Source organism: Cuculus canorus, chromosome 5 (assembly GCF_017976375.1).
Source record: "Cuculus canorus isolate bCucCan1 chromosome 5, bCucCan1.pri, whole genome shotgun sequence".
Lineage (NCBI taxonomy): Eukaryota > Metazoa > Chordata > Aves > Cuculiformes > Cuculidae > Cuculus > Cuculus canorus.
The window spans coordinates 36897268-36911076 of NC_071405.1; the positions used below are offsets into that span (position 1 = coordinate 36897268).

The following is a 13809-nucleotide window of genomic DNA, read 5'->3' on the forward strand; positions in this document are numbered from 1 at the left end:
ATTCAGCAATTCTTTTGGAGCATTAAATGATGTTTCATATGCAAAAAGCCTGAGACATCATCTAGAAAAAAAGTCAAGTGTTAGCCAAAAGCATCTAACCAGATGTAACATCAATGGCAGGTTGTAAAGTGGCCAGAACGACCCCACCTGGGCCCTCACTTGCAGTGTTTGTATTCCTTTCCAGTCAAGAGAGCTCACTAGCTTGGTCTTCACTCAGCTAACCTCAATAGCACAGAGACAGCATAAACACACTCCCTAGTTAAACATAAATCCAGTCATGTTTTGTTTCCTGACTTAAACACACACGGAATCAACACCTCCTTAGCCCTAGAAAGTCTGCAGCACTTCAGACTGTACTTGCTGGATTCTGACCTTTCCATGAATGCAATACTGGCCTTCACCAAACATACTGTGCGGAGTAGAGAACAGGCCTGGGATTTGGGACACCAGGCTCAAAGAATTGGTGCTAACTGCTAACTATCCTTGTCATCAGTTCAGCACTTAAATACCTTTTTGAGGAGCAAGGGCCTACAGCAGCGCATTGATTTTTTACCTGTAGAAGACAATATTGCCCTATAACATCATCAAAACATTGCAAGAATAACCAATGCAAAAGCATAAGGCATTTAGTTATGACAGCAATGGGGCAACATAAGAACAATTAATCTACAGTAGAAGACAAACATATACTGAATATTTCAGGATGCGACTTAGCTGTCTTGCATGCGAACTGGGGCAAAAGAATAAAGGACATGGTGTGCCAAATATGTCCTCTTCCTCAAATATATCTACTGTTCTAGGCCAAAACCAACCCAACATGTAACTATCTTACTTGTTATTATATTTTTTGTGCCATACTACTCCTTAAAGAAGCATGATATTGATGAAATTCAAATTAAGTTAAACCATGGAATACCTGGCTAAGTATGAGAGACTAATGAATAGAACTGCTCACCTCATATTGCTCAAGGGCCTCCTTCCTTTCCAGTTCAAGTTGTTCCAGTTGCTGCATAGCAGCTTGAAGAGCCTGTTCCTTCATCATTCTCTGGTTTTCTAGCTCTTGCTTTTCTGCTTCTGTCATTTGAATGGTCTGTTGCTGCTGCAAGTGCCATTTTTCCAGTTCAGCTCTCTTTGCTGACTCCTCTTCCAGTAATCTGCAATGAGGACTGCAATGTTAATCACACTTTAAAGTTCTCTCCAATATATAGCATACATGTAGGGAAGCCAAGCTAATTATTTTCTTCCCTGTTTGGTTATTTATTTAAAAAAAAAAAAAGAAGCTTGGGAAGCAGGAAAATAGTCATTCCTTGTTGGCCTGTCTTCAGTGTAAAGCTGAAAATTATGCCTGCAGTGCAAGCAATCTGCCTGCTACAAAGGGCTATTCATAAAATTTAGTCAATAACACAAATACACAACAATGAAAACCACAGAAGAAGCAAGCATGCGTAAGTTACCTTAATTGTCTTAGGAGGACTGAATATATGAAGAAACAAACCACACTGAACAAAGGCTATATGAATAAAAGGAGACTTAACCCTTTATCAATTACAATTCAAATGTCTGATAAAATACAGCAGAAAGCCATATTTACAGCTACTGCTTTATAGACTGTACAGAGTGCTCTCAGTTTTTCAAGTGGTGGCACACAAAACACCTGATGAAAAAACGTGTGCCTGCTCTTCTGAAGCTCCTGAGCACTCTCACTGCTAAGGGCTGATCAAACACATTGATATGTCATAGATACCAGCTTTAGCCTTCTTGGCTTAAGGGAAAACAAACAAACAAACAAACTATTCTGCTATACTGTGTTTGGACTTTGAGCTAGTCCGCCTTTCCAGCAGTGTTTTCAAGATGCAAACAATCTTTAATAGTATGGCACAGTTATTTGTTATTGCAGGGGGAAGCAGGGAATTAAAATAAATCTCTACTAGGTAAAAGCCATACCTGGCTTGAAGTTTCCTTACAGTCTCTTCATCTTGACGTGCCTGTTTCTCATCCTCCAAAGCTTCCTGTAGCTGTTTATACATTTCTTCCAGTTCACGTACTCTCTGTAAATACTGTTCCAGTTCAGATGATTTCTGAGCAACCTGCTCTTCCATTTTTTGTCTCACCTAGCATCATAAATTGAGGACACATATGAGCTACTATTCAACTCGAGTATCAAGTTTTTAAAGGAATTGCCTGGTTTCCCTCAGATAAAGTTTTCAGAGACAAAAACTTTTCCAGCACAAAACTGATAAAATTGAGTCTAGATTTGCAGGTGTACAACTAAGAGCATTTAAAAAAATACATAATAACGCAGGTACTTATATTACCCTCCTTCATAAAGCATGGGATTTTTACAGAGGTTTGAACTTAACTTCAATCAGATTGATCTTGTCACTTAGTTTACAGATAGACATGAAACGGAAAGAAGAAGAAAGCTCATGGAGTGCCGAGACACAAAGGTCAGGCTAGTTTAATTACAGTTTCCACTTCTTTCCTCAAGCAAGTCCTCCCTTGGCAGCAGTGTATCTCACACTTATGCGTCTGTATGATGGCACCACAATAGCACACGATTGATAAAAGAGGTGGAAATCAGCTAAGGAGGTTGGCTTTGCTAAGTGAAGAGCAACTGTAACAAAACCCAAATGTACAGAACAGAAGAAGGTGAAGGGAAGCTGTACATCCCCAGTCACCCCAGTCTCTGATTCTCATTCTGCTCCCTTTCACTGACCAGAGCAGGATACCAGGGGCCCTGCAGCACCAGAACCATCCTCCCATACAGCCCCTCACTGTGCTGGGGACAACAGCAGTCAGCTGGCTTTGAACCAAGCTGAGATACGGCACCACAACCTCAGCATTTAGCAAACACAACATATGCTTCACAGGAAGTACACGCAGCTCCTGAAGTCACTGAGAAAGGCGTGCTGTCAACGGCATGTCCTGCTCCACCGGCCTGCAGTCTGCTTTCCCTCAGCTGACCTAAACCCCACTGACCCAGAAAGTGATCGTATTCAGGAATTCACACTTGGCCCATAAAGCAGCGCTGTGTGCATTTATGACCTGAGACATTCCATTACCTTGACTGGCCTATTTCTACTTCTTCTCTCCAGCTACAGAAAAGCCTGTTATGCCTGACAGAGCCCTAGGAGACTGAAAATTATTTCTTTTGGAAATTTTTGGTGTTTAGTACAGTAAGTGTTGTAAAGCTACAATATTTACCTTTATTATATTTGTGTGTATGTATAAACATAAACCAACATGAAATGTAAAAAAAATCAATAGTTTTAGGAATATATTCAATTCAGAAAATTCCTAAAATGCATTTTGATTATACCTGTGTTTATTCTGCATCATCTTATAGTAGGTACTGGCCTCAGGTTCTCCATCTTTGAAAACTGCAAGGATAACAGCCTGCTTTTATCTTTCAAATAGTCAAACTTTCCCCAATTTTCCAGTAACACATAACTTTTGAATGCTATACAAATTGTAGGTAAGTCGTTCCAGTATTTGAATTCAGTAGTAAAACTATTTTATTCCAAACTCTGTAATAAATACAACACAGGCTGCTTTCTCAGCCTCCTGCAAAATCTGTGGAATCCTTTCAGTGAGGGAAGTCCTCACACTCACTGTGTGATCACCGCAAAAACATATGTGCGCTACTAACCATTTTTTCTCTCTCCAGTTCCAAACTAAAGCGATCTTGTAATTCGACTTGAGTCTGAAGTCTTTTCTTCTCTTCCTCAGCAGCACGAGCAGCAGCTGCTTCCAGTTGCTGGAAGAGAAGGGCAGGGGGTGGGGAGAAGAAAAGAAGGAAAAAATAATTGGTCAAAACTAAAATGTTTGGAGGGAATGGAATTTTATTTAGCAAATTTTTTGCTTTAACCATTTTTTTAGAAATATCTGAGGCTATTCTCAATCTCTAAATATAAAATTTAGTCTTGTTATTTGCAGGATAATTTTAAATTTACCAACGAAAATTCAATTACCAGACTTCTTCCAAGTTTCCTTTGAGTCCTGCTTTGCACAACCAATAGAAACTGCTATATTTCCTTCTCTATCTCATATGGGACAGAAATCTGCTATGGAAAACCACATCACAGGCAGGACTGCACAGGAGGAGTTCCAACAGAGAATACATGCCAGCATGCTTATAATTCATACAGAAACAGAAGTAAGAAGCACTAAATAGCCATGGGAAAGCAGAAGTGCCGCAGACTTTGACTATGATAAGTGACTGTGCTATTGTGAATCACATCCCTTTAACATCCCCCGAATTGCCATGTAAGGTAAATAAAATTCTAGTTGATAATTAGGGGGGGAGAAAATCAGCCTAGTCGGAGCTAAGGCCTATAAAACAGCTGCTGCTACCTTCACACATTTTTGCAACTTCATTTTTTTGCATCTTGATTTCACATATAAAGACAGTTGACACAGTTTTTCCTGTCATCAACATGTATTTTTAGAATGCATGGAAGGTTAGAAACGTACAAGTACCAGCCAAAACTTTACCAATACTGAAAACAAAATTATTCTTTCACAGAATTTTGCTAAGAAACTTATCTGATGCTTTGGAGGAAACGGAAAAGCAAGCACCCTTCTTTTGTAATACACTAGGCTGATTAAATTGTTTCCACGGGCATTCAGTAAGAGCAGGATACCCATCATCTTTAGTATTTTTGGAAGTTACCACATTTAAACCATCTTCCCACACACAACCTAGATGAACTAATGAGATACCCAAACAATTAAAACTGCCAAGCAAAAACTTTCATTACTTTAAGCACTTGTGATATCACTCTAGTCTGAAATACGTGGGAAGGAGAATGCTCTAGTTTGTTTTCAAGCTGTAGAAGATAGCACAGAATTGCTCTCCTTTGAAAGGCTTTAATGATGCCAGTCTTTTATAAGCAGTATCACTCCCCTGCCAGAACATTTAAAAGCATACAATTGTAGTCAAATCCAAGACTCCTATTTAAGTGACATTTTCTTTTGATTTCCTTCCCTGCTTTGAAATTAAACAAACATTGCCAATAGTGAGCCAAGAGGGCAAACATGCAGAGTCACAGGCGAGGGTGGGTGTTAGGCTTCTGACAGAGAGCTCAACCAGAAAATACACTGTTTGCCCCCTCTCTATCAGCAACTTCCTGCTTAATTCGTGTCAGAGGACATCAGTTCCTGGCAGGTAAGGCTACTGGCAAAAACTACGCAGTTTAGGGAAAAGCCTCAAATGTTGGGAGCACAGAGGGAGGGGGAATCACCAGGAACACACCACTCCAGTAGGGGTTAGGCAGCACAGAGTCTCTGAATCTCATGCAAGACCCCAAACTGAAACAGAAAGGGTGCACAAGTCTGGTGCATGCTCTCTTGGTAAGAAAAACTCACCTTTTGATCTGTTCAATGTATGCATCTCAATAGCCCATTAAAAAAAAACGGAAAAAACCCCTTTTTTAGACAAAGGCTCTTCTCAAATTTTCTACAGTAGGAGCTATTAAAATACAAGCAAGTCTCAGAGTGCACTTCAGCTGATGCTGCATAAGTGGTGGCTCACTGCCATGAGGAGCAAATCTAACTTTAAGCTTTCCAAAACAATTCAGTTTCCTGAACCATTTACAAAGCCTCTTCCTTCAAGAACATTAATCAAACAGCCCAAGTTCCTCCAACACAGTACGCGCTCCACTCAGTCGAAATGCAGCAGTTCAAGTCAGTGACTAAACTACTCTCCTTCAGAAGTCATTTTAATCCAGTCCACTTCAAAAGCTGTTTCTTGCTATAACCCTCTTCATTTTCACAATGGGATTTCTACAAAACTCCCTGGTGCCTGTCACCATCCTACTGTTCCTTTGGGGTATCTTCGCCCTAACTCTTTCCTCAATAAAGTAAGCTCAACGTCAAAATCCAGGAACATTACCACTAACTTGCAGGTAACACAGGCTATATTTTAAAGCATATTTTGCATTTTGAATCTTAAACACAGGGTAGAATATAGGTGCTAATGTTAAATTTAAAAATGGTTTCCCACTGTCAGACTCCATTTAAAGCAAACAGAATAATGCCTACATCAGCACTGTCAGTGCAAGGTTATTAAAAAAGACAAATTTCTCCTCACTACAAATTGTGACTTAATGACAAGACTTATAAAAACATACACTTTGAATGATTTTATTTGCTTTCTACACTCATCACCTTTAATACATTCTCACAATATTTATAGGTCCCACACAGATCCCTCCTCCTGCAAAGATCATTAAAATTCTTTTCTAGCTGAGGGCTAACATTAATTAGTGGTTTTAATTTAGGAAAAACTCAAGGAATGATGCAATAATGCAGACTTGCCCTTAATGAGAATGAAAAAAAAAAAAAAATCATCAATCTGACTTAGGAAAGCAATGAACAAAAGCCACCCTAGACATCAAACAAAGACCTGGATCACTCTAGCAGCAAGGACGGAGCAGCCAAAACACTGGGGAGAGAGGCATCTGATGGCTTTCTAAGCCATTTCCAAGGCATGCTCCTCGTTAAAATGTATCACGGCAATAAAAGCTATAGCATCTCTTCTTGCAAGTCTTCAAAAATAAAGGATAGGAAGGGTATCTGGATACTGCTCAAGTCTCTGGGGAGAACTATTGCAGATATACCCGTTGTTCCAAAGTACACCATGTTCAATCTGTTATTAAAAGCATGCAGCCACAGCAAAGGCACCTTGGTGTCTCTCCTGCCAGTCGTCAGATTTAGACTGAAAAGCCATCTACAAAGAAAAATAATGTATTCAGCAAATCATCTGCTAATACTCAAACTTCTAGTCCAATTCTCAGGTTGTTAGAAGTCAATCCAGCATTTACAAAGACCACGCATTTAAACAGTTTATAAATGGTTGCTATGTGTCTCGGCTCTATAAATCTCTCCCAAACTACTCTAATAAAATTATGCCTTTTGGAATCTTTGTAAATTAAATTTGTATCTCTGAAAACTACATCTGTGTGAAGAGTTCCCCTACACATACTCTTTACATAACAGAACTCTGGAAAACCATGTAAGAAAATCTTAATGGAAAGCCCCAGGTTTGACAGACATATCTGACTGAAAAGAAAACCAAAGCTGTTGCTGCAGGCTCTACCAGCAGATCTGCTTGCTTAGGGGGCTGACGCCAACACAAGCTCACCTCCCCCAGAGGAGTTCACTCAGTGTGTCTAAATACCTGAACAGGAAATAGATGCCCAATTACACTTCATGAAACCCAGCTCAAACACAGAGACCGAGCTTAAAGCTTCCGCTCCCACCTTTCGCACATTCTCCAGTTCCTTCTGCTTGTTCTCATTGGCCATTTGCAGTTCTTTCATCTGCCGCTCCAGCTCTTCTTGCTCAGCTAACAGCTTCTGGCGCAATTCTTTTCGTTTTTGGCGTGCTTCTTTGTGCGGTGGAGGACTCCCCGCTTTCAGCAGGTTTACTGTGGTCTGTATGGCTGGAAAGGAACGTGCAAGAGAACACCAGTGAACGGAAATACTAAACTGTCTGGATAGCCTTAGTGAATTAATATTTGGGGTGTATTTTTTGTTGGTTTGCTTTTTTTTAATTTTAATGTACTTTTAAAATCAGAAATAACTGTTGTCAGTTCCCCTAATTCTCAACATGTCAGCTGTTGATACAAACCAAAGGTGAGATACACTCAGCTTTCAGTAGGATGTGTGCCACAAGGATAATGTCTGGCAATTTCAGGGCATTATGTCAACTCCAATATTGACTTATCTAATAGGCAGCGGACATACAAGTCACCTGTATCCCTAGCAGCAGAAATCCTGTCCAACATTTCAAGATATCTTACTATCTTGAATTCCCTGACTCTCATCATGCAGTAAGATGTCATCCAACATATACATGACCTACTTCCCAAGAATCAACCTTAAACCCTTTATTTACTGATATTCTATGGGAAAACTTTCTCCAGTAAGACAGCAGCTCTCATTCACTCATACTCAGTGAGGAAATACTCAGACAGGAAAGCTGAGGAGTGGCAGATGATTTTCATATTTTATACACCTACTACAACTGTGAAAAAAGATCTTCTTTTGGAACCAAGTAATCATACATCAGACTTCAGTTCATTTAAACCCATGCTTTAGGTAAAGAGGGAAGTGTAAATCAAAGTACACAGCTCCAAATATTTAAGCTGTGTTTACACTTCAGTGGCATTGGCAACAGTGGTTTCCAAGAGCTTCTACCTCACTCACTCTGCAAAGGATGCTATCACTCAGCACATATCTGGGAAGGTGTCACAGAAGCAGTAACTTCACCTGGGAACAGAAAAGGAAGCCCCAATTCCCAACCTTCTCCTCAGCTCACCAAACCATACTACCTTAAGAAAAACTAAAAGCAAAGCCAATATTTTATGATGCTGAGAAACACAAGCTTTCCCTTTCTCCCCAAAAGCAACAATTTACAATGTATTACCCTTCCCATCCCTAAAAATACAGCCAATACAGAAAAAAACAATTAACAACACTATCTATTTCATTTTGGTTATGGCTGCCTAAACTGAGTCAGCCAAACAAACAGAAACCAATTCCTCTTACATGGATCCTTAGTTCTTCCTCAGTCTCAGGCTCCTTAAAGATCTTTTCCCATGTGTCCAAAACAGAGGAACCAAAAAAATCACAAGACCAAGAATTTCAACCTTGAGTAAAGCACAGCTGTAAGACATCAGTTTACCTTACCTTTCACATAACTAGGATTTTTGAAACCTCACCTTGAATCCACTCCTGCTTCTTCTTTTTATCTGAGGCACTGATTTCAAAGCTTTTATCAAGACACTTTATGAGAAAAAGGCATTTCTTTCCATCTTTGTCAGGCAAGGCCTAGAACGGGTAACAAAGATTTCAGTATTTGCAAGGCTAATCCTAAGTTATACTGTCAAGCCCCACGTACACGATTATCTGTTAGAGCTAAAATACCAGTTCTAAGACCCTCTATAAAAGAATGTTTATGAACTGTTTTATATAAATTTAAAAAAAAAATTGTTAACAAAAAAAATATCTGGAGTCCATCTTACACATAAAAAAAGATTCTTCTCTTTAGAGATATTAACAGGTTTTCGTGCTTTGTGGGTTTGTTGGGTTTTTTTACCTCTACACAACAGTTGCCATCCAGTATGATGTCTCCCTTCTTGTCCTTTAAATCTTCACTTACATAGTAGGAAATAATATTAGGTTTTAGCACAAACCATCGTTCCATCCAGTTTTTTCTTTTATGACCTTTTTTCAACATATAGCCCTGAAAAAAAAAACCAACAACCTGATCAGTTGAAATGCCTGGCCGCTGTTTGACTGCCTGGTCTTTTGGTTATGTGACTCAAAGGACCAAGAGAGCACACAGAAAAGTTACCTCAAAGTTCTAAATACTTCACCTACACACTTTCATTCCTAATACTAGCACACTGTTAATTGTTCAGCCCAGGTGAAATTACTCACTGTTCTTCTCTCCAGATTTGAAGTAACCGGGTTATCTGAAGAACTGAACAACTATGTCATTATCAAGTCATTATTATGACTCTTCTCTTTGGTGACCTTTACTGTTTAATTTTCTTCAGTCAAGCTAAGACATTTGCGATCACCAAGACTCATCTGTAATACTTTTAACGACTACCGTTATTAAAAATCAGTCCTGTGTGGATGCACAGCGCAGTGACAGATGTGGTCCTGCAGATATGCACTGTAACTCCAGTCTGTTATGGGATATTCCCAGGGACAAAGCAGAACTACCTCTGTCCCAGGAGTGGCTCCACTCTGCCAACACACTCATTTAGCTGCACCCCACTGAAGAAGTGATCCCATACAGGATCTTTCAATATTGAGAGTATGTTAGAGAAACTGGTAACAGAACCACACTCCTGGCACCTTAATTGAACAGGATATGAGAGCACTGGGGGAGCTTGGGTTTTCTCTTAAAGGAACTGAAGTGCATTTCAATTTAGATAATGCCAAGATTTCACTGTAGTATTTTATTTTTCTGGAAAGATGACTCACTCAACTTTCTATATGAGCAGAACACTTGCAAGCCCTAAGACGACTATTTCAAAAGAAGGAAGAGAATGTGGCCCATACTTTGCCACCGAGTATTATACAAATACAAATATAATCTTCTATAATAACAATAAATATGGCTGATATCATGATCAAATCACAGAAGTTTGCCTCTACTGAATGTTAACGTATCTAAATTATAAGCAGCAATACTAAGTGCAGTTATACTGGTAACTCCGTTACACATCATCCAGTGCGGCTACAGCAATTCAAAAACCATTTCATGGAAAGGCGGATGGGCAAGGAATGATATATTAATTGGTCATTCTTTCAGGTGTTTGATTTGTAGTGGTCTTATCAGAAGCACTGCTATCACCTAGTTAGTTTTTAATCCAGAGTTTCAAAGTTTGCTATATACCTGCCATTTCTGAAGCCATATTCCCCAATTACTTACACACTTTTGTCTGAATCCTAACTTCAGGAAAAAGTCAAATCACATATGAAACACCTACATCAATATAGCTATGAACAAGCAGTACAGAAAGCACTGTACTCAAAGTACAACTGAATAGTTGCAAAGGAAACCAAGGAACATTTTTCTGTAATGCCTTTTAGCTATAGCAAGTTTGGATACAAGCAAACAAATGAATGTGCTGTGGCATACTTAAGTCTAAGATGTCTTAGAAGTCTAAGAAGTCAGAGTGGAAAAAAATTCAGGATGGTTGGAGAAGCTCTTTTTTTAAAAAAAAAATAAATAAACAAACCCAAACCAAGCAAACAAAGAAGAAACAATCCCCTCAAGACACAGCTTCTCTGTGCTCAGCTTCTCCAGCCAGTTAAACATGGTCAGAGCCAAGGCCGTGCCTATTCCCCTGCGCTATCCCACCCCCTTGCTACAAAACAGGAATGCACAGAGAAACAGCTTTCTTTGCCGCCTCCAAACTCAGGTCCAAGGTCTGGGTGGTCAAAAAGGCATGTGAAGGACACCTGCAGCTTCACTCCTTCATGCCTTGCACAGTCCAAGTCATGAGTAGGTGTTTTTCCCCCTCCTGACATAATAAATTTGCTCTTGAAGCCAAGCAGACTGGTATTTTCCCCTCAAATTTCTGCAAAATATTTATCTATTATCTCTGTGCATCAGCTGCTTCTCATCTTCCAACAGTCCATGACAGCTCCTGGGGATTTTTTCACACCAACTACCACATGAAGGACACACCTTTCAGAAAACTAAATACCACAGATGTAACCATCACTGCTACCTACCATAAGCCTTGGAGATCCAGGGTAAGCGTAGAATAAAAAGGATAGTATGAGACTTGGCTACAATACAGTACATCATTAATTAATACCTCAAAGTAATCACATACTGCAATAAACAGGCCAATTTCTTGAATCAAGAACATATCATGGTACAAGCTGCGACCGAACCAGACATCTAAGTCACATGGGGAACTCCATTCTCCATTAGGGCAGTGATGGTCCAGGAGGCGCTGAGCCAGATTTTGACACAAACTATTTTTACATGTTAAGGAACCGTTCAAAGGTACTCAGACATCCTTGAGAAAGAGGCCCAGACACCAAGAGAGGAAAGAAAGGAGACAGTAAAAAAAAAAAAAAAAAAAAAAAAGGGGGAGGGATGGGGGGAAAACACAGAGATACAATGCAATATGAAAACTGAAAAGAACTCAGATTTCCTCACAAGTTTCAAGTGGAAGGACAGACTTGACACCGGTTATTTTATTTTCATTACTTCATTTTTTCCTCAACCAACTCTGTGTGTGTGTGTCCAGCCCTCACCTCCAACAGGCAGCCAGCAGTTAACAAAAATAGACATTTGCATTGTTCTGTGGATAGTCTGAAAGAATTTTCTGTGCCAAGACCTTCTGATAATTTCTTCAGAACAGCTTTGGAAAGGCTGCCAACAAAGCCTTTGTTTCTCTCCTCACCAAGAAACAAAGAAATCAAAGATGAAAAAAATTCCCTGTCAGGTAAAAGTCAATTTTAAATAGTTCTCTAGGTAAGCTGTGCTGTGACCCTCAGGTCCCTGTGTATTTATACTTCTCATGGAAGAAATGCCATTTTCAAAGCCACTCCTAAACTGATAATGCAGCCACTGGAAATCTGTAAAACCGAAGACTGACAGAAGCTTGCATGCAATATTAAGGCCAGCATGTGTTTGAGTACAGGTAGACAAGTGTTCAGTCACGTAGTCTGCTAAGCAGAACAAGAAGGAAGAGTGCTCCGGAGCTCTTCTACATCTTTTTGCGCTGTTGAAATGGGGCAACTTAAAAGCAGACCTTTCAGCTGGAGCTATTTCTTTGTCCAGACCCGATTGTCTGAATAGAGGTTATCATCAGCACAACTTATATTTGCTACAACATAACTGAAGCAAAAAAAAAGTGTTTTCAAATATTGAAGAACTGTCACCAGTTTAAGAACTGTGTGTTGCAGCCATCCTGTCAGCTAAGAAGCAGTTGATACTCGTATAAAAAAGGCTGTATTTCAAGTCAGAGCACACCACTTTTACTTTGTAAAAATAAACTCTCCTAACAAGCAATTCATTCATAATACTGCAACAATTACAACAATCTGAAATGCAGCACAATTTCTGTTTTATAAAAAGAAGCTCATATTAAAGAACGTCTATAAGTAATTTACCTCATTTCCCCCTGCTCATTATCCATCAGGTAAAGAAATAGCAGTAAAAGTTGAACATTTTCTAATTATGCAATGAATTCTTCTATTTTAAAACATTCCTTCTCAGTGTCTCATACCTGTTTGAGTACATCTAATATGAGCTCATTAAAGACTTCATTGATTGCCATGGACACCGTCTGTCGGTCCATCCCTTTACTAAACTGCCCACTTCCAATCAGATCAATCAGCTCCCATGCAGAAAGGCCTTCTTGACTGGAGTTGAGAGCAATCTTATAATGGTCAAACTGCTCTTGCTGCCAGCCGGCTCCCATTGCTTCGGTGAGTTTTTTAAGTAAATATTCAATCTGTACAGAAATACAAACAGAAATTAATCATTTTCAGCAGGCACAGAAATCAAGTATTTCAGAGCTGTAAACTAAGCTTCTCTAGAGACTACTGTTACAGTCAGATTCCTACATTCACATTTAAGTCCCTAAACGTAGGTGGTTAATCAGCAAAGATTTTAGGCTCCTGCCTCAGTGAACTTCTGACTGCTGAGCACATCCCACAGCTTCTCTCTTCATAGTGAGGAAACAAAGAATTGAACGTGACAGCCTCTTTTAATCACAGAATCACAAGGTTGGAAAGGACCCATTGGATCATCGAGTCCAACCATTCCTAACACTCCCTAAACCATGTCCCTAAGCACTTCATCCACCCGTTCCTTAAACACCTCCATAATATTTCAGATTCCTACAGAACACATGGTGCCTTCCCTGCAACAGCTTCCAAACTGTGACGACTGAAGTGTGAGAAAGCAAGAATTTTCAAGAAGTATTCTTGTAAAATAAAAAGAAAAAAAACTAGAAAAAGTAAGAAAAGATGGCAGTTTGAACAAGCAGTGAAATGAAAAACTAGGTACAATCACTTATTTTAGTCTTCACCTGTCCCCTCTTCTCCAGCTCTCAAGCACTCCATCACTGGACAAAATCGTGGCAGATGTACTGAGAGGAGTGAAAGAACAAATCTTTCATGTCCGCTTTTATTGTCTCCAAAATAAACTCTCCTTTTCCTCTAATCTTTCATCATTCTGTAAGCGTTACTATACACAGGGTAATAACATGAATAACACTAATCCAAATAAAGACAAGAATGAAACAGAAGGAAAAGAAGG

At 39.4% G+C, this 13809-nt stretch overlaps 1 protein-coding gene across 3 annotated transcripts in view; it reads right to left on the bottom strand.

Moving 5' to 3' along the window:
• Nucleotides 1-13809, bottom strand: part of SWAP70 (switching B cell complex subunit SWAP70) — a 41367-nt gene that overhangs the window by 3415 nt on the left and 24143 nt on the right. For all 3 annotated transcript variants that reach the window (XM_054067990.1, XM_054067989.1, XM_054067991.1), the window contains 7 exons: nucleotides 12773-13000; nucleotides 9103-9249; nucleotides 8726-8834; nucleotides 7263-7444; nucleotides 3650-3757; nucleotides 1945-2111; nucleotides 956-1154 (listed from right to left, as the gene is read on the bottom strand). In XM_054067990.1, coding sequence (XP_053923965.1) covers nucleotides 956-1154; nucleotides 1945-2111; nucleotides 3650-3757; nucleotides 7263-7444; nucleotides 8726-8834; nucleotides 9103-9249; nucleotides 12773-13000 — 1140 coding nt within the window. The remainder of the gene's footprint in view (nucleotides 1-955; nucleotides 1155-1944; nucleotides 2112-3649; nucleotides 3758-7262; nucleotides 7445-8725; nucleotides 8835-9102; nucleotides 9250-12772; nucleotides 13001-13809) is intronic.